General features: G+C 44.7%; 2 protein-coding genes across 3 annotated transcripts; one reads left to right on the plus strand and one right to left on the minus strand.

The window, feature by feature from the left end:
- Positions 1-237: 237 nt before the first annotated feature.
- On the plus strand, positions 238-3,997 carry LOC123043424 (chromatin-remodeling complex subunit ies6). Its single transcript, XM_044465878.1, has 3 exons — positions 238-642; positions 1,294-1,361; positions 3,589-3,997. Exons 1-3 carry the CDS (start codon positions 468-470, stop codon positions 3,718-3,720), a joined length of 375 nt encoding a protein of 124 aa, XP_044321813.1. The 5' UTR covers positions 238-467; the 3' UTR covers positions 3,721-3,997.
- Positions 3,998-11,697: 7,700 nt separating this feature from the next.
- LOC123043425 (uncharacterized) lies at positions 11,698-15,184 on the minus strand. Of its 2 annotated transcripts, none has more exons than XM_044465879.1 (2): positions 13,821-15,184; positions 11,698-12,142 (listed from the first exon to the last, which is right to left on the minus strand). In XM_044465879.1, exon 1 carries the CDS (start codon positions 14,967-14,969, stop codon positions 13,845-13,847), a length of 1,125 nt encoding a protein of 374 aa, XP_044321814.1. In that variant the 5' UTR covers positions 14,970-15,184; the 3' UTR covers positions 11,698-12,142; positions 13,821-13,844. The 2 variants fall into 2 exon arrangements, with proteins under 2 accessions (XP_044321814.1, XP_044321815.1); XM_044465880.1 differs by having other exon boundaries at positions 11,760-12,089; positions 13,821-15,151.
- Positions 15,185-21,404: the final 6,220 nt, after the last annotated feature.

Here is a 21,404-nt window from a genome sequence, read left to right on the forward strand (position 1 = left end):
TGGCATCGTAGTGATTGCAACACGCTCGCGGCGGTGACCTCATCACATCTGATGAGGGAGGCAAAACTCGCAGCGGTGACTCGTCACCGTGTACTCAACCTTTGCCGCGCCATCACCGCTGCTCCGACGCACGGCGGCCACGCCACGTGGCACCCGCGGAGGAAGAAGGATCCCAGCCGTCGGATGAGGCATGAGCGCTGGATCCGTCGGACAGCCGGGGAAGACCATTACTCGCGTGACGTGTACCACGCGGTCACTCTCTCAGGTCTCAGCCCCTCCTCTCCCGACCGCCGCCCCCACCGCATCGTGACTTCCCGAACCGTCTCGCCGCCGCAGCCGCCTACCCTCGCCGGCCACCGGTGGCTGAAGCAGGCGCTGGCCGGTAGGCCGCACCGCCTCGAACCCTAAGCGCCCATCGGCGGAGGCGCCGCGAGCCCGAGCCCCTCGAAGCGGGAGGGAGGGGGATCATGGAGTCGGAGGTAGTGAGGGCGGAGATGCTGCTGGCGCCGACGATGGCGTTCAAGAAGGTGCAGACGGCGGACAAGTACCCCAAGGGCCAGTCCCGCGGCCGCCAGTGGAAGCACCTCCGCCACCTCCTCCAGGCCGCCGACGCCACCTCGCTGCCCCCGGACCGCCCCAACTGTGAGCGCCTCGATCCCCTTCCTGCTGCTAGTTGCCCAATTACTGGAGATTTGGTCTGCAAATCAAGTATTCTATAAATTTAAGACTATTCGATGATCCACTTTAGGCCTAGAAATTTGTGGTGACTAGAGATTGAAAATTGGAACTGCATGATGGATTTCTTTTAGTGCCCACCTATGCAGGGAGCTTGCACATTGTGCTGTATGTTGGTGCTAACAGATTGCAGCAATTGAATTGCTTCTTCTTATGTTACAGAATGCAAACTCACAATTCACTTTAGAGCCTTAGATGCAAATACTTTGCCCTGAAACATCATTGTTTTCTCAATTTACAGGGAGTGTCTTTCGTAGAATAAAAGTTGGTTCCGCACTCGTGCTTGATAGAATGCCATGTTAATAGACCAATACATTGTTGGCTTTCTGTCTCATATTCATAACTTCTGAAGTGTTAGCTTCCATTGCTAAGGCTATTAGACAGCTCTTACACGAACTTGTGTCTCTCAGTTACGAGTATAAAGCTGGATAACACTCTAGATTTTTGTTTTTGACATTAGCGAAACAAGTTATTTGTGTGTTCAGGTAGTCTACACCTGTAGTATTTAGAGCAAATTGTTGTGGCGAATATAATGTTCATAGTATGTTCTTTATGCAGATCTAAATATTCAGTCGCCCCCATCCGTTTATCCACCAAAGAGATATTGTGACGTTACAGGTTTTGAGGTAAGTAACCCCAATAGACTCCAACTGTTGATTTACATATCCTGCAATGCTTCTAAATGATAAGGTTTGGAATTTGAATATATTTAGGTCTGAAGTAGATCATAATGTTGTGTCCTGTGTTTACCATAATTTTGTTTATCATGCTAAACTGCGTGTTTATATGTAGTGTTAATTGGTTGCAAACTCTCCCAGTGAGATAGAAATTTTGCGCTGTGCTTAACAAGGCCTATAAATTTGAAGGAATAAGCTGATACTTTGAGTTTAGTTATTCTCGCAGTAGCTGGCTCATAGGAAAACTCAGCAAGTAGCTTATGAGCAGCTAGATCTAAGACACAGCAGTACCGGTAGAGATCAACAAAAAATAATTTCATGTTAGAAACCGTGGGCACAATGTTATCTTCTATGTCTTATAATTATTCTCCATAAACATTTCGTTTGGAGTTCTTCACTGTCCTCACTTATCTGCTTTGTATGAACCAACACAAGCCTTCTTAAAAGCAACTCGGTTGTATTATTGACAAGATAAGTTTGTGTGTGCAACCTATTGTTTGACGCCGTATGATCAAGGTTTTGTGTAGGTTGAAACCAAATAAACAGTAGCCAGTTAAATTTGTGATTATCTGAAAGTTGATTGTATTTGGTAACTTCTAACTACTACAAAAAAGTGCCGCTAAATAATGTGAGAATTGTATGGGTGACCCACTGAAAGCTCTAATTCAGCATTGTTCTAATCGCTTTACTCCATCCCCCCCCCCCCCCCCCCCCCCCCTTTTCTTTTGCAAGAGTTCACTCCATTTTTCAGAATTATTGACTATACTTTTTGCAATGTTCCTCAGATTTGATTTTATGCTGACTCATTAAATTTTGCATATGGATATTCATCTGTGTGGACATTTATGTAATTTGAGGCTAATACAGTATTGTTGCAACAGGAGAAAAAAAGCAGAGCCGTAGTTATTTTGATCATTGAATTGTACGGTTAATATGGATGCTTTTTGATTCAACTTGTTGGCATAGCAGAAACCCAGCAGGGCTGGGTTGGAACAAAAATCCAGATTGAGCTGCTAAAATTGTAATTCATTTTGGAAAAAATGTTGAACAGATTTCAGTATCAACCTAAATTGAGATGTTCTTGGTAGCTTTCATACTGCCACTTATGCAGGGGTGTTCAATCGCTGTTTACACCGGTTGACTAACCTGTGGACCAACAAACTTACTAGCACTTATGTATCGCAGTTTAGGAAAATTGCAAAATTGGCAATGTGTTGACGATTTAGAACGGTTTGTAAAAGTCTGGTGTGAACACCCCTAAACATATGTAATTAAAGTCTGCTGTTCTAACAGATTCCTATATGAATGGAGTAGGAGTCTGCATGAACGAAATACACTACTATAGTCGGTAAATATTTTGTAATACAGTATTAATAACATAGCCCCCATAAAAAGTGAACTTAAGTGTATACACATATTATAGAACTTAAGAGTTGAAAACTTGATTAGTGTTTTGGGTGGGTTTACTAATTTTTTAGAACAGGCAAGTGAACTAAAATCAGTACTTCTCAGTTATAGTGTTCTTTTCACAGTTCGTATCTCTCTCGCGGCCTCTGCGAACAACATGTTTAGTTAATTTCAACTTGGTACTGCCATGTACAGTATTACCAAGGGTCATAAACTTCACTGCACGTCTGCAACTGTTAGTAATGCATGAACAATTTGAACATCGCCCTACTGTCATCTGTACAAGTAGTTCACATTTTCACCCACGCATTGCTGTCCTAAATAAATGAACTAACCCTAATGGTATGACAATCCTATTGATCGAACTCAAAGCTTGGAGGTAGGGAAAGTGACCAAAATGAAGCAGCGCCCAACACTGGCCATCTGTCCTAAGCTTGGATTTTGCTGAGGACTGTAGTCCAGATGATGTAGTGTGTTGGCAAAAAATAGAAGAGAAAACATATTATAACTAGAGAAAAAACAAATAACACAAACATCTGTGTTGCCGCCAAGAACCTACTTGTATCTTATCAATCAGTTCAAGCATGTGCATGTTGTTGTATTTTGTATGACCTGTTTGTTGCTACGGACATGGTGTCGCTGGTTACAGATTTTCCAGGAGTACTAGCTGAGGCATTTATCTGATACAGAGCATTTTTGGTTGCGCACTAGGTGCCATCCCTTATCAGGGAGTACTTTTTACAAGTCTGATCTTTTTACCTTCATGCAGGCACCATACGTGGATCCGAGGACGAAGCTGCGCTACGCCGATCCTGAGGTCTTCAGGCAGATCAGAATGCTCCCCGAAGAATACGTCCAGAGGTACCTGGCCGTGAGGAATGCGGCAGTTGTACTACGATAACAAGCTCCCTGCGTTACCGTGCCTATTCTTGCCAGCAAATGTCCTGCTCTGTAATCCGAATGCACGTCATCGTTTCCCTCCTAATTGTGTTGCTGGCTCACATGTAGAAGAACTAGGGCTGAGCCCTTGATACATTTCGGAGAGATATTTTTGCCTCTGTTATATTGTCGTTGTTGCGCCTTGTGTGGGTCTCTGTTCTGTTATTCCTGTTGCTGGTGTTCTGAGAGTTGATGGTTAAGTATGTTCTTAGCGTGCGATAGACTGACATATCTGAATATGGATGGATACTTGCACTTATGCAGGTTGCAAAGGTTCTCAGATTTGGATAAATCATTTATGGATGTAGACCGAATACATAATTGAAATAAATATTTTTAAATAAACTGAAACTGGTAAATGCAATTTCTACACTCTGAGTTCACCTGTGATAAAACGCTAATGTTTCACATGCAGGAGAAACTGCAGTAAACTAACAATTTACATGCTTGAATGGGAAAGTATATGGATCATGGTATTACTGAAAACATCATCTATGGAATAGCTAATTAAACTATTTTATTTTTGTGGATAACTAGTTAAGTTCTTATTTACATCAAATAAAACTAATTAAGTTTCAACATGACGTGAACGAAAAATGTACAAGATGACCGAATGTAAGCATCCATGCACATCAGAAAAATTCACCAATATCACTCATGATAGATAAACTTGCAAACCTTACATAACATGATACAATAGCTTTGTTCTTAATAGTAGAACATAATTTGTGAAACAAGCACTCAAAGTACAGGGAAGGTAAGAGATCACACAGGCTGGCGCAGGGATCAATACGTCCCTGGCCATCTTATTTATTACAAGAACGATACCGAAACTAAAGCTGGTGTAGGGATGAGGTCCCTAGCTACCTTGTTTCCACACTTCGTCGATCACCATCACTGTACGAGACCAAGATCCATTGCATAGACGCCGATCGCATTGAGATACCGTTCCGAACGTCCATAGAAACCCATAATGCCCCTGTTTGGTGGCACTTCAATGCTGAAAGCTGTGTTGTTCTCCTTACCCATATAGTTGGGATCTCCAATAGGTCCATATGTTTGGAGGTTGGTGACAATTGTAAGTGATGTTATAACAATGACTTCACTTATTTTAGGATCAATTTTGCCCCATGTTCCATGTATTGCCCTCACAAACTCTGAAGGGCGCATCCGAATCTGCAACCGGTACATAAGCAAAGGAAGATGCCAAAAATACATCATATGTTTTGGTTGTACCTCAAATAAAAGAAAGAAACTATTGTGAATGATGCACGAGAAAATATGTAGGGGGTAAACGCACTGTTGTAGTGACCGCGTCAGTTGGTCCACCAGCGCCCCAAGGACCTACGGTTTGTCTGCCCCCAGCTTGGTCAATGTAGGAAAATGTGAATGCATCAATTACCCCTCCAGTGGTAATTGTCACACTTTCTAGGTACTGAGGCAGCTCTGTAATGTCACGAACGATTCCTGCATTTTCACTACCATGTGGTGGTTCAATCCGTGCAGCGGGCTGCATGCGTGCAAGTAATGGAACAGTGTTAGTGCATTCAAAATGGAAAATGGAGCAATGCATGTTAGCAACTCTTTAGAAATCAGCCTGATAGCGCAAGCAAACATTATCGAGTATAGTGGAACTAAAACATCTGTATACCTGGTATCATGATTATGGGCTATACAACATTTAAGTTGTTGAAAACAACCCATTAATTCAAAGGTATATTCATCTGCATACACATCTTCTTAATATGTATGTATACTAAGATACACATGATCCATATTGACTATTTATCCGACTAATCATCAACAACTTACAATGCATGAGCTAAGAAGAAACGGGTAAATAGTGCAAGTAAATGGGAACCACATTGGATATCATGATCACCTGAGGTTGAGTGCGGCAAAATGCCTCGATTGTAAGCTCTTGTACTTGTTCGCAATCGTTCTTAAAACTGAATGGATTCACGTACACGATTTTCTTGATAACACCACTCGCCATTGCAAAGTAGCCGGTCCCGCCAACAATAGCCCACTCCCCTGGTTCCGCCATGGATGTTCCCGTTATCGCAAGCGTTGACGGAATCATGAACTGCCCGACCCTGAACATGAACCTGTGTGAACTCACATATATGAGAAAATATCATGCACCGTGCATGTACCAAACAATCCAACACGAATGGGATGAAACCTTAGGATCTTCACTGTCGTATGACCATGAGAAAAAGAAGAACAAATGCAAATACAACTACATATAGGCTACATATATACCTTTTAGTGTCGAACACCATGACGAATGAGATGTACCAGTTATCAACATCCACGTGGATGCCTTTTGCACGGGCAACTATACTTGCTCCCGCGCCAGTGCCATCATATATTGCCCAGTTGTTGACACTAGTCGTGGCAAATGGGCTAGCAGTATGAGCATGCCCATCTATTATCTGTGCCTGGTTGGAGTTCTCTCCATTAAAGATTCGGCGCAAATATAACTTTTGGAAATCAATCCTGGTGTTCTCCACGGGTGCACCGTAGTAACGGCTGATGTTATACACGGCTATGGCCATTAGGTATTGTGGTGTGGGAGACCAAACTAGCAAATGGCAACTAACTAGACTGTAAAGCTTTGTGGTTTGTGTTGTGTGAAGAACATAAGACGATAAGGGGTATTTATAGCATACATGAACACTAAACTAGGTAGCCCAAGAGTTAGTATAGTGTTGATGATGTGCAAAGATAAGATACCCATATGCATGACAAACAAGAAGAGACGGAGCTGGCATATTGGCATTGGGGGTCAGCTGACCCCAATGAATGTTTGAAAACTCTTAATTAATCAGTACTAACTATTGTTTGTTTTAGAAGGTGACACTAATGCAGTACGAATAATGTATAGATGACACCATATGGATTTTTCTTTAGCGTCGTCCCTCCCAACAAGCTACTTCCAGCGGTTAGCCAGGAGATGCTTGTGATGCCTGATGCGCATATGCGGACCTTTTTTTGCTTTGTTTTTTATATCTGTATACACGGATAGCTGGTAGAGGGTTGGACATTCAGTTAATCTGAAAACCCTTTCTTTGGAGCACCTCTTTGATATCACATTACTCAAAATGATGGGGATGTAAATGAAATATAGTCTTTTCGAAAAAAAAATGAATGAAATATACTTCCAGGATTACCCGCAAAAACAAACAAATCCTCTTCTAGGACTCATAAATACCCTAATGATCTCTTATTTCATGAAGTAACATATGACAAGAATGCAGTTAATGGCGAAAATAATTCGTTAATCCAGCAAGTCAATATTTCTTACTACTCTGTATTTCACATTATAATATGTGTGTGTGTGTGTGTGTGTGTGTGTGTGTGTGTGTGTGTGTGTGTTTATTTGACGGTGTATAATGCAAATATAGATCTTGTGCGATTAATCTCTTTGTAGGAATCCCCACATTTCTTTTGTAGGATTAATAAAGAGGAACACGGTACCCTTGTATCCCACCACACTACTTTTTCGGCAATAGAGAAGTTCATTACCGACTAGTTCTTTCATGAATTATTGGGCTATTAGCTATCAATACAGTACCCTCGTTCCAAAATAGAAGACACTCTAGAAAGTGATCAATAGCTTTACCACTAAGAAAAAGATAAGCTATTTACATTAGTTAGATTAAAACTGCACGATTAAATTCGCCATGAGAAATAGTTTCACATTATTTACTCACACATTTGTACCAATATTAACAATCAAGGTTGCTCCGCAGAGTTCTGTGCAAATTGTAATGGTTATGTATTTTGAAACACAGAAAGTACATTAGACTCTTTCACTGTCAGCATAAGCATCATTTTGGATCCATGAGCCTGCCTATTTTTTTTGCTCGCGTACAAATCCTCCTCGCAGAAAAGGTCGTCATTGGGACGTTGCCACAGTGGCAATGGCACGTGAGAGGCGACCCAAGAAAAAGTCGCCATGGAGACGTTGCTGCAGCAATAATGGCAAGCGAGAGGCGACCCGAGGAGGACGTGTACGCGAGCTAGAAAATCAAGTGGGCTGGTGGATGCGTGGGGAGCAACACCATGATTAGTTGACTTGTGTAATCGAAACAATATGATTAGCATCAATCACAAGATGATATATTAGTGGTACTGTTGGTGTTTCACATTTTAATAACTGGATTTCTTTACTTAATCTTGAAACAGTACTAACCATAATCCCATGTGAGGGGCTTTAATTGATATTAAGTTAGACATTCTACTAGAAATATCTACTCCCTCCGTTCGGAAATACTTGTCATTGAAATAGATGTATCTAGATGTATTTTAGTTCTAGATACATCTATTTCCATCCATTTTGATGACAAGTATTTCCGGACGGAGGAAGTAGCATCTATCATAAGTTTGACATTCTGTTAGAGACATACTCTAGCATGTTCATCCACACCCCTCTCCTCCTCTCCCCACAAACCAGACATGTAGATCATGAACAAGCCCAGCTACTTTTCATCCTCGCATGGTCCAAGATCTCCTTTTTCGGACCCTCACGATGCAACAAACTCCTGTATTAGTGCGGACAGGTTAATTTACCATCAATCATATTTTATCTCTATATATAAAACATCAGATCATTGGTTAGATTTGTGCGCCCGACTTGCTCCGAAGATAGGGTCGTTAGGAGTAAAAAGACCAAGCACTATGCAGCCGCCGCTCCCAAACCCTAGCCACCCACATCTCCTCCACGGCCACCAACGAGCCCCTCTTCACTCCCATGGCCACCAAAATGCCGATGTCCTGGAATGCCATGGTGGCCATCCACTGATCCACTTCAATGCCAATCAAGGTTTTTAATTGTGTTTTCCCAGTGGTCGTCTCATTCTCCTCTTTGCTATCCTAGATAGCCCAACGACTTTCTTCGTGATGGGCTTCACCCTTCCAAAAAGTGTCCTCGAGGAAATAGACAAGCTTAGGTGAATCTTCTTCTGGTCCAACGATGATACTTTTTCGAGGGCTAAGTGCCTGGTAGCGTGGGACCGGGTTTGAATGCCACGTCAAGTAGGTGGTCTAGGTGTTAAAAACTTGCAAGCACAATTTTTTTTTGTTGCATGTCAAAATTTGCGTTTAAATTCCTACACTCTTAAAACTTGCCTTGGAAGGATTGGATTTTTCATCATTCCCCTTCACATATATAGGTTTAGGTAAACATTGCCTCCTACCTCGTCCAGGTCATTCTCAAACACCTACATAAACTATGTGAGTTCTCCCACGTGACAGTTGGTGACGGTACCTCCACCTTCTTCTGGTTAGACAGATGGGTTCTTCCTGAACCTTTATGCACTGCTCTCCCTGCACTTTTTACACACCACACCAAACTCAATGCTCCGGTTGCAAGCGTTATGATGAAGGGGGTTGATCTTAGCTGGCTAACCTTAACTGATACCAATGAACTTTCTACCTTGAGATTATTGTTGCAGGATGTGAGCCTTACGGGAGCCCCTTACTCCAGGTTGCTTCTCAACGGACCGACTTTTACCACTAAGGGTGCTTACGATGAGCTGGGTTCTTAGCTCTCCGACCCCAACCTCGCCTTCAACTAGGAAACTAGGATCCCTAGCCGGGCCCGTGTCTTTGGGTGGTTGTTCTACCTAGATCGCATGACCACGATGCTCTTATGTTCCCGAAGATTAAGGCCAACTTTCCTTCAATTGCCTGTTGCACGCCAGATATGGAGTGCCCTTGGACTACCCAACCTTTCGTCTTGGCTGATCTTGTAAAACAATTATTTTTTGAAATATATTCATCCTGTGGGGAGTTTTTAAAAAGGGAGTTAGGAAGTAGAGGGGAAGTTTACTAGATGGAGCAATCCTGTCTGTCTAGATATTAAAGTCTCACAACAAGTGGATATTTCTGAACATTGTTGAACTGCTGTGTGGTGACGATTGTAAACATTCTGAAAATTCTCTATTTCGCAAAAAAGGAAAAACAAGTGGATATCGTGTAGTGCGCAGCAACGACGAGGGGCGAGTGAAGAAGGTCGCCGCTCCGAAGATAACATCGGCTATCGGTTGTAGTCGAGTCGTCTTACTTCACATCCGCTGATCGAAACGTACGGCCAAGTCTTACATGGTACTTCTGTACGGCCCTTCAAATAAAATGTAGCCACTTGCATAGCATAAGATGACCATGATCTGCAAAAGTCGTGGAATGTATCCAAATGCACGCACCCTATATAAAATGCATACACATTCTGTCTCAGGAGCTGAACTAGAATCTGAAAATACGAGAGGCCGTAGTACGACCGAGCTAATGCTTATCCTGCAAAATTTCCGGAATGAAGAAAGACTTCTACAACAGCTGAGGCGCAGAGTAATCTGATTGGAGTCAAGACTTTGTCGTGTCCATCCACTGGCCGAGACATATGGCCAAGTGTGTCTTCTTAACCACCCTTTATAAAAACGTAGCCAGTTGCAGAGTAATCTGATCAAGGTCAAGTTAAGAGCAACAGCCTGCCATACACCATGTCTTATACTGTATGTACACTTGTATATGTGCTAGGATTTTTTTATATGTCCTCGAAAGAGGGCTAAAGAATTCTAAAAATTTGAGAGGCAGAAGTGCAACTGAGCTGATGATTATGCATTCAAGCAATACAATTTGCATAACTAGCTCTAGTCAATTACTGTACATAATTGCCAGATTTGCGGTCGCTCAATTCACGATTCACTGCTTTATATGGGAGCCAGGGATAGGTTGCCGAAATGGAATGTCAGTATTTAATTTAAGAACCACCTAAAGAAACACAAGGTAGTTCTAGGTCAGCAGCAGCTCAAGATTGAGAAGAAGGCCGGTGAAACTGCTGCAGCTCCACCTTATAAGTATGGTCAAGAAGTATCTTTGCAGTTATTCTATATGGCCATGGACATGTGGACATCAAACCAAAACAAAGGATACATATGTATCACCATCCATTGGATTGACGAGGGCGGTAATATTCAGAAAAGGTTTATCAGTTTCAAGCACCTAGAAGGACGGCACAATGGTATGAACATGTCGGATGCATTTTGTGCAAGTATAACAAGATGGTTTATTGATAAGAAAGTGTTTTCCTTGACTTTGGATATTTCTGCCGCAAGTTTTCTGTCATCAAAGATGTTGTTGCTGATATTAAAGAGAGAAGTCATCCTTAGTTTGTGACGGCTTGTTCTTTCATGTTAGATGTGTTTGTCTCATAATTAAATCATGGATATATTTGACATCTTACCATGGTGGAGGATCAATGGAAGTCCATATCATGTTTACTCTACTTGCTCAAGACGTCTTGGCCATGCGACTATGCGAGAATGCACTATTGCTTTAGAGTCAGGCTTTTGATCTGGTGGTAGTGTTGTTGATCTATTCCATAATCGCCTCGACCCCGAGATGGTGGAAGAATTAATTTGTATACCAAAGATTGGGTTGCCGCGTCTCGAAAAGTTAGTTTCTCACTTGTTTCTTGTTATGTACTAGTATATAGCTGTACAAAGTTTTTCAAGTTATTTTCTTGGCCATACCTGAAAACGGACTGAAGGGAGGAATGGCCATATTCATATTCAAATGATGTCAGGATAGTAAATCTTTTATGGATGTAGATTGAACACATTTTTGAAATAAACATCTTTTTTTTTCAAAGCCAGCCGGATTTTGTCAATGCAACTTTTTAGCACTCCAAGATCAGATATGATAAAGGCTGATATTTCACATGCAACATCTAACGCGGCGAAGATTATGGGGCATAAAGAGTAATCTTTTGCCAGAAGTATCACTTCTTGCAGTAAATTACATATCTGCTCTTTTTCAAGAATATGAATGCAGATTATGGAAATATAAAAACCATGTCAGATTTGAACACCGAAAGAATATCGAATAAACTACTATTTGTAGGATGGGAAATCCATGCCATGATCACATCCTATTGTATCTGGAAACCTGCATCAATACGGCTAAGGTAAAACAATGTGTTCTCAAGCTTAGTAGTTAATAAAATATAAAAGCACACCATCAAACACATAAAGAAGGTGAAACAATCCAAGATAACACAGCACACATAATGATTAACCATACTGTTAATCTTAATCCTTTGAGGCAAACCAAACCCATCCCTATGGTAAAAGTTGCGGAAAACAACAAATTTAGCATGACTCGAAATTTCAGTTCAAGCATGATTCTTCATTGCATTGCACCAAAGGCTCGGCTATACGCAAGAACTCCACTTCGGCTTCACAATAGAGCGATGTCTACATCGACTACAGTTAACAGCAGACCGCGGAGACAAGCTTCTTGCCAAGTTATTTCTCCAATGTTGTGCTGAAACAGCAAATATAAGTTAATCGCAAGGAGACTTTATTGGAATCAGGTTCCTGCAACAGGAAAAAAAAGGTCGCATAAGTTCTATAAAAATAAAAATCAATCACATTATAAGTTTTACTACACAGAAGGCATGAATATATGGTTTTTACTATAGAGTATAGAGAAGGCACAGCAATTATAAGAAATAACGACATAGCTTTGATATCAAAGGGTAAATGACTGCCAATGCAGGTACAGTTTATGTCACAAGAGCATGAAACAATCAGTCATCCCATGAACCTTCAACAACCATGATGGTAGGCTGCATTGGACTCGACTAACGTATGTTTTAACATATGCATCATCATTCATCAGCAGCAACGCAGTTTCTGATACCTAGGTCATGTTTGACATTACCAAACTGATATGCTAGCACTACAGAATTATGATCTGTTAATGGATGGATATAGAATAGCTAATTTCAGGCCATAACTTTATTTATTTTCCTCAAATACACATGACAAACTCTGGCAAAGTCACATTTATAAAGAACTTCGACTGTGGCGTGGCTGCCATCTTCAAAGCAGTAAGCGATATCACAGCAACTCAGCAAACAGGATTTCAACTAACAAAATAATGCTACAAACAAAATACACATGCATTCTAAGGGATGACACCAATCGAAAATTGCTTTTGGAGGCCGAGCTCCATGAAGGGCTCCCTTTGCAATTTTCAAAATTCATGAAAATTCATATTTGTATGTTTCAAAAAATTCCAAAAAAAAAATTCAGATATACATGGAGGGATAATGTACATCTGTGTAAATTTTCAGGACAACATACGTTGAAATGAGGGCTCTGCAAAAAAACAAAAACAAATCTGGGGCTTTTTAGCAGATGATACTATTCATCCTCAAAGTCCATGAATTTGTTTTTTTGTACAGGTTGCATTTCAAGGTATTTCATCCTGAATTTTTACACACATGTACATTTCTCCTTGTATTTGCACATTTTTTCAGATTTTCTTGAAATCGGAAAGTTTGAATTTTGATTTTTAAAAAAATTCCGGGCTCCATGGAGCCCGATCACCAAAGTGCCCCACTCGATACCAATTAGAATTTATAACAGCTGACATGCAAATTGTGATGAAATACTTGTCAAGATGAAGGCATGTGAAATATTCAGTGATTCTGTGAACCTAATACTCCGAACTTTTTATTTCAGTATGAAACAGTTAGTCATTCCATGAACCTTCACCAAACGTTAGAGCATGGTAGGCTGCATTGGAGTCCACCAATGTAGTTTTAGCATATATATGCACCATCAGCAACAACACAATTTCTGATACCAGGTCATGTTACTTAAAACAAATAAATAAAACAGGGTCATGTTTGACATTACCAATATGATATGCTAGCACTACAGAATTATGATTTGTTAATGGATGGGTGTGTAATAGCTAATTTCAGGTCATAAATTTATTTATTTATTTTCCTCAAATACACATGACAAACTCTGGCAAAGTCATATTTATAAAGAACTTTGGCTGTGGCGCGGCTGGTGCCTTCAAGGCAGCAAACTGAAGATACTCTCAACTTTACAGCAACTCAGCAAACAGGATTTCAATTCATAGAGTAATACTCAAACAAAACATACATGATATCTAATGGATGACAACAATTAAACTTAAAGACAGCTGAGCATATATGCCGTGCACGCTGTGCAACAAGAGAGCCAAGAGCAAGCATACCTTGGTGCACGATTCCTTTGAACCTCAGTAGTCGCAGAACAAGCTTGGAAGCACCCAAACCTGCGGCCTCCCGAAACCAACCCCTGGTTCACCTGGATACTGTGCAGGGAAGCATTTACAGGTCCTATCGACCAGAGAATACTCGCTCCATCCCCCACTCCATGGCAATGATCCATACACACAGTCGGCACGGATCCCTGGGACATCAGGACCAAGGCACGCGACGAAATCATCATAGCCAATAAACAGCGTCTGTCCACCGAGGCTCGTTGTCATCACCCACTTCCCCACATTGAAGTCCCACCGGAGAATCTTGTATTCCGGATCGATGCGCCCCACCTTGCAGATAAGCAAGGGCTCGCCACCGCACTCCCCCAGCAATGATCCGCCTACGGTCTCCTTCAGAATCTCTTCAAGGTCTTCGTCGAATTCGCCTCCAAGCATCCACAGTTCCATAGTGTTGTCCTTGGGGAGCGAAGCCATGACGAGGCCGCAGGAGGGGAGGAGCCCGTAGAGGGCGCCGTTGACGATGCGCCAGTCCTGGATCTCAAAGTCGCCGCCGTAGGACGCGACGGCCCAGTGGGCGTACCAGAGGCTGCAGTACTGGATCTCCGTGCGGCCCTTCGCCGGGGCGAAGACGTAGCCGCCGCTGAGGATGACGCGGCTGTACTCCAGCGGGGGCCTGGGGAGGCGGGCCTGCACGCCGGAGAGGAGATCGGTGACGAGGATCTCGCCGGTGGCGCCGTCGACGGCGGCGACGCGGGCGCCGTCGGAGGTGAGGACGCCGCCGGTCCTGGCGAAGGGGAGGCGGGCGCGGAAGCGGAGGAGGCGGCGGTCGGGGACGTGGAAGAGGGCGAGCGAGAAGGCGGCGCAGCCGGGCTCGAGGACCTTGAAGAGGGGCAGCGAGGGGTCGGCGGTGTGGGGCACGAGGAGGTGCGGCGGCTGGTTCGCGAGCAGGTACCGGCAGTTGGGCAGGGCGGCGCGGTAGGCGCGGCAGCCGGCGCGGAGGGCGAAGAAGTCGTGCAGGCTCGTCAGGTGCTTCGCGATGTCCGGGACCAGCTCCGCGGGGATGTACGGCCCGCCGGCGTCTGCGTCGCCGCCGACGGGGGCGTTGGCGGGCAGATCTGGGCCGCCGTCGTTCGCGGCCATCCTCCTCCCTCCCTCCCTCCCTCCTTCGCCGCGACCAGCACGAGATGATTTTATCGGAGTCGAACGAAGTCGCGAGATTTAGGGTGGGGCGGGGTGGCAACGGCCGGCGGAAGAGGCGGCGGAGCCCGGCGGCGAGGGCGCAAAAAGAGGGGAAACTGTCAAACCCTTCACCCACGTCGGCGCTTATGTGAGAGGGGAGAATTTCAGGTGCTCCCGCACCTCCCGTGTTACCATGATACATGAATTTGTGGCCCGTTAGATGGGAGATCAACGGTTAGTGTTGAAGCCTCTAGGCCTGCGCAAGATTATGATACTCTTCGAGGGGTTTTCTGCAAGTTTGAGCCAGCTCTTCCTATGACCATCGGATCTTTGATCCAGCGGACGGCGAGTCCCTATATCATCGTAGCATGGGAGGTGTGGGAGCACCTGGAAATCTCAAAATTATGTGGGAGGCTTGTGCAATTTGTGTATGACATTTTCTGAAATTCTTCTATTCTTTTGAGAAAGGATTAAAATCCACCAACTGATCGCGTCGTTTACGCCAATGACATGGGAAGTCGTTGGATCTGCTTTAGTCATGCGACACAGAGTGCGCCCATCGGTGGCTTCGGCCACTGCCCAACCACCCAGACACATGTCTCATCAACCATCCACACACACTTATCCGTGTCTCATCAACCATCTGCACACACTTATCCTCTCTGTATCCATCCTCATCCTTATCCTCTGGTAAGCATTTATCTTTCCCAAATGAACCCTCAAGCTTGCTCCCTTTCTTTCCATCCTCCCCCTGGAAGCTCCAAGGTTATCGATCCTTCTCCCCCTCTCCTCTCTTTCCAAATAAGTTGTAAGGCATGGTTAGAGGTAGCACTACCGCAAAGAGTGGTAGGTTCGTAACATCGTTCGTATTGAGTGGGGTGACCACAACATCGTTCGTGTTAGTAATGCGCGACCGCAACACCGTCTGTGTTGCAATGAACGACCACAACACCATCTGTGTTGCAATGAACGACTACAACGTCAATGGGCGACCACAATGTCGCATATGTTGCAATGGTTCACCCAATATCGTTCATGTTGCAGTGGGCAACTGCAACATCATCTATGTTGCAATGTTGGCAGTGGAATGCTATGTGCACACAAAGCTGCCAGCCAGTAACATGAACGATCCCTTCCCAAGATATCAATGCGTTGACGGCCAGCGTCGACCATGGGAACTAACAAACAACCACTGATCACACCAAGCGATTCGCCATCTGGAGCGGCCGCCACGTGTCCCTCACGGGGCCCACGCATCGCTTTCCACATCTACCCTTATGCCTAACAATGAGCACAACCACCCATTGACACTTTGTTTTTCCTCTCCGCCAACCTCTTTTCACCCTGGATATCGTCCCGTACCTGTTCTTTTCTCTTACCACTCTGGCAGCTCACCCTCGCACATACCCCACAACCATCCTGCATCGACAAGCAGATGTTGCAATGCAGCGCATGGCCGCAAGCCTACCTCAGATAGACAATATTGCTTCGAGGGGCAGTTGCCATGCTGCGAGGTTGCCATCACACGTCGGTGTTGTAGCAGCGCCGCGACATGGCAGAATATGTTTCTAGGTCGTGACCAAGGAGAAGCACTCGTTGGTGCTGCGACCTAACAGTTAATGTAGCAGGACAACGGTTGCACCCAGTGTTGTAACTGACTTTCTCGACGATGTTGCAAGCGCAATCGCTGGGCGGGGGGGGGGGGGGTGGTCGGTGAATCGAAAACGGATCGAGGGTTGTAACATCGCCAGGGTTTCAAGCATATCGCTGGATTGCAACGTCGTTGGTGCCTTAGGCACGTCACGGGGTTGCAACATAGCATGTGGTTCAGGCACACGACGTGTGTCTCATGCAATTGCGATGACCGCAACATGGGCGATGTTGTAATGGCAACCACAAGGTTGTCCATATTGTGATGGGCGGCCGCATTAGCCTGACCCAACGACTACGTGTGGTCAGATCCAGCGGCTTGTAACCCGACTGATCTTTGGCAAAGATCAACTGGGCGACGAGTTGTGATGGACTTTTAGATGGATCCAAGATTGCTATTATGTCATAAACCAAAACATTTGGCATAGGCTTTACCTTATTGGCTCGCATGTTACTTGTGCATCACTTGCTAAAAAACCTCCACCATGAATTAGCTCCAACGATATTTTTGATTCAGTACAGTCAACTGCTAGACGGTGAAGACGGGCAGTCGACCGTCATTGCCCAATCCTCTCAAAGTGGATGAAAGTTTCAACATCCATGTAGCTCTCCCACAATCATCGATGATGAAGAAGCTCCCTCCTGCTCTCCCCTACCCGGCCAGACAGAGCTCAGCACACGTTGCTACATGAGTTGATGGCTACTTCTACGCACGGGGGGGGGGGGGCTCTTTTCTCATCAAGGCCACCATTGCTGCAACATGATGCAAGGATACTACAAGGCCTGGGTGCACCACTCAGTGGTGCTACGAGGGATCTCTCATCTGTGTCACGAGGGATCTCTCATCTGCAACATGGAAGATGTTGTAATGGTCGGAACCTTGGCGACGATTGCAACATGGAAGATATTGCGATGGCAAGAACCTTGGCGACAATTGCAATATGGAAGATGTAGCGACTACAACATGAGGGATGTTATGATGGATGGAACCTTGGCAATGACTTCAATGTAGTCCATGTTGCAGAAGGTTGCAACATCGGTCGTGGTTGGCGCAACTCTGTCTGGACGGAGGCGAGCATCAAAGAGGTTTTTTTGCGGCTGCAACATTGGCCACTTTGCAGTGATAGAAAACGCCTTGTACATGGCGCAATATGGCTCATGTTGCAACCCTCGAGCACAACACGATCCATGTTGCAAATGGTTGGTTTAGAACTGGGTGACTGACATGGCAGAGATCGGACGACGCACACATTATTCAACGGCTATGGAGGCGACCGATCCAATCCGTGCTTCATTCGGCGATGCGTACCATAGTAATTTTTCCTCACAACCATAACCACTTTGATGAAAACTCCCCTCTCGGCTTCCCCATTGAAGCTAGCAAGCCTGTCTTACAACCCCAACCATTTGGCGAGGTCTCATGCACCGACTAAGCTGTCGTCAACGCTCTTCTGTCCTTGGAGGCTCTATCTCGTGCTAGCCCCACACTAACTCCGCTGATACCACATCACTGCCAGCTCAATCTTTTAGAAAACACAAACAACAACATCATACAACTATGTTTTTATCGAATCAAAAGCCCAAATGTGTAAACAATGCACTCAAGACAAAATCTAGTTGTGAGAAGCATCAAACTCAAAGTTAGCAGCGATAAATTTAAGAAAAACAGCACAAATTTATAAAAAAGTTGAGGAGCCATGCAATTTCTACCTCACATGATTAATTGTTATTTTCAAATCGATCATGTTGCACATCTCAAGTCTGAAGTTGCACAAAAAAGTGTTGGAAATATGCCCTAGAGGCAATAATAAATTGATTATTATTATATTTCCTTGTTCATGATAATCGTTTATTATCCATGATAGAATTGTATTGATAGGAAACTCAGATACATGTGTGGATACATAGACAACACCATGTCCCTAGTAAGCCTCTAGTTGACTAGCTCGTTAATCAATAGATGGTTACGGTTTCCTGACCATGGACATTGGATGTCGTTGATAACGGGATCACATCATTAGGAGAATGATGTGATGGACAAGACCCAATCCTAAGCCTAGCACAAGATCATGTAGTTCGTATGCTAAAGCTTTTCTAATGTCAAGTATCATTTCCTTAGACCATGAGATTGTGCAACTCCCGGATACCGTAGGAGTGCTTTGGGTGTGCCAAACGTCACAACGTAACTGGGTGGCTATAAAGGTACACTACGGGTATCTCTGAAAGTGTCTGTTGGGTTGGCACGAATCGAGATTGGGATTTTGTCACTCCGTGTAAACGGAGAGGTATCTCTGGGCCCACTCGGTAGGACATCATCATAATGTGCACAATGTGACCAAGGGGTTGATCACGGGATGATGTGTTATGGAACGAGTAAAGAGACTTGCCGGTAACGAGATTGAACAAGGTATCGGTATACCGACGATCGAATCTCGGGCAAGTACCATACCGCTAGACAAAGGGAATTGTATACGGGATTGATTGAGTCCTTGACATCGTGGTTCATCCGATGAGATCATCGTGGAACATGTGGGAGCCAACATGGGTATCCAGATCCCGTTGTTGGTTATTGACCGGAGAACATCTCGGTCATGACTACATGTCTCCCGAACCCGTAGGGTCTACACACTTAAGGTTCGATGACGCTAGGGTTATAAAGGAAGTTTGTATGTGGTTACCGAATGTTGTTCGGAGTCCCGGATGAGATCCCGGACGTCACGAGGAGTTCCGGAATGGTCCGGAGGTAAAGATTTATATATAGGAAGTCCTGTTTCGGCCATCGGGACAAGTTTCGGGGTCATCGGTATTGTACCGGGACCACCGGAAGGGTCCCGGGGGCCCACCGGGTGGGGCCACCTGCCCCGGGGGGCCACATGGGCTGTAGGGGGTGCGCCTTGGCCTACATGGGCCAAGGGCACCAGCCCCTAGAGGCCCATGCGCCAAGATATGGGAAAAAGGGGAGAGTCCTAAAGGGGGAAGGCACCTCCGAGGTGCCTTGGGGAGGATGGACTCCTCCCCCCTCCTTAGCCGCACCCCTTCCTTGGAGGAGGGGGCAAGGCTGCGCCTCCCCCCTCTCCCCTGCCCCTATATATAGTGGAGGGGAGGGAGGGCATCCATACCTGAGCCCTTGGCGCCTCCCTCCCTCCCGTGACACCTCCTCCTCTCCCGTAGGTGCTTGGCAAAGCCCTGCAGGATTGCCACGCTCCTCCATCACCACCACGCCGTTGTGCTGCTGCTGGATGGAGTCTTCCTCAACCTCTCCCTCTCTCCTTGCTGGATCAAGGCGTGGGAGACGTCACCGGGCTGTACGCGTGTTGAACGCGGAGGTGCCGTCCGTTCGGCACTAGGATCATCGGTGATCTGAATCACGACGAGTACGACTCCATCAACCCCGTTCACTTGAACGCTTCCGCTTAGCGATCTACAAGGGTATGTAGATGCTCTCTCCTTTCTACTCGTTGCTGGTCTCTCCATAGATAGATCTTGGTGACGCGTAGGAAAATTTTGAATTTCTGCTACGTTCCCCAACAGTGGCATCATGAGCTAGGTCTATTGCGTAGATTCTTTGCACGAGTAGAACACAAAGTAGTTGTGGGCGTCGATATTGTTCAATATGCTTGCCGTTACTAGTCTTATCTTGATTCGGCGGCATCGTGGGATGAAGCGGCCCGGACCAACCTTACACGTACGCTTACGTGAGACCGGTTCCACCGACAAACATGCACTAGTTGCATAAGGTGGCTGACGGGTGTCTGTCTCTCCCTCTTTAGTCGGATCGGATTCGATGAAAAGGGTCCTTATGAAGGGTAAATAGCAATTGGCATATCACGTTGTGGTTCATGCGTAGGTAAGAAACGTTCTTGCTAGAAACCCATAGCAGCCACGTAAAACATGCAAACAACAATTAGAGGACGTCTAACTTGTTTTTGCAGGGTATGCTATGTGATGTGATATGGCCAAAAGGATGTGATGAATGATATATGTGATGTATGAGATTGATCATGTTCTTGTAATAGGAATCACGACTTGCATGTCGATGAGTATGACAACCGGCAGGAGCCATAGGAGTTGTCTTTATTTATTTGTGACCTGCGTGTCAACTTAAACGTCATGTAATTACTTTACTTTATTGCTAACCGTTAGCCATAGTAGTAGAAGTAATAGTTGGCGAGGCAACTTCATGAAGACACGATGATGGAGATCATGATGATGGAGATCATGGTGTCATGCCGGTGACGATGATGATCATGGAGCCACGAAGATGGAGATCAAAAGGAGCAAAGTGATGATGGCCATATCATGTCACTATTTGATTGCATGTGATGTTTATCATGTTTATACATCTTATTTGCTTAGAACGACGGTAGTAAATAAGATGATCCCTTACAACAATTTCAAGAAGTGTTCTCCCCTAACTGTGCACCGTTGCGACAGTTCGCTGTTTCAAAACATCACGTGATGATCGGGTGTTTTATTCAGACGTTCAAATACATCGGTTGTTGACGAGCCTAGCATGTACAGACATGGCCTCGGAACACATGCAAAACACTTAGGGTTAACTTGACGAGCCTAGCATGTACAGACATGGCCTCGGAACACGGAGACCGAAAGGTCGAACATGAGTCGTATAGAAGATACGATCAACATGAAGATGTTCACCGATGATGACTAGTCCGTCTCACGTGATGATCGGACACGGCCTAGTTTGACTCGGATCATGTAATCACTTAGATGACTAGAGGGATG

This window comes from Triticum aestivum, chromosome 2B, assembly GCF_018294505.1.
Source record: "Triticum aestivum cultivar Chinese Spring chromosome 2B, IWGSC CS RefSeq v2.1, whole genome shotgun sequence".
Taxonomy (NCBI): domain Eukaryota; kingdom Viridiplantae; phylum Streptophyta; class Magnoliopsida; order Poales; family Poaceae; genus Triticum; species Triticum aestivum.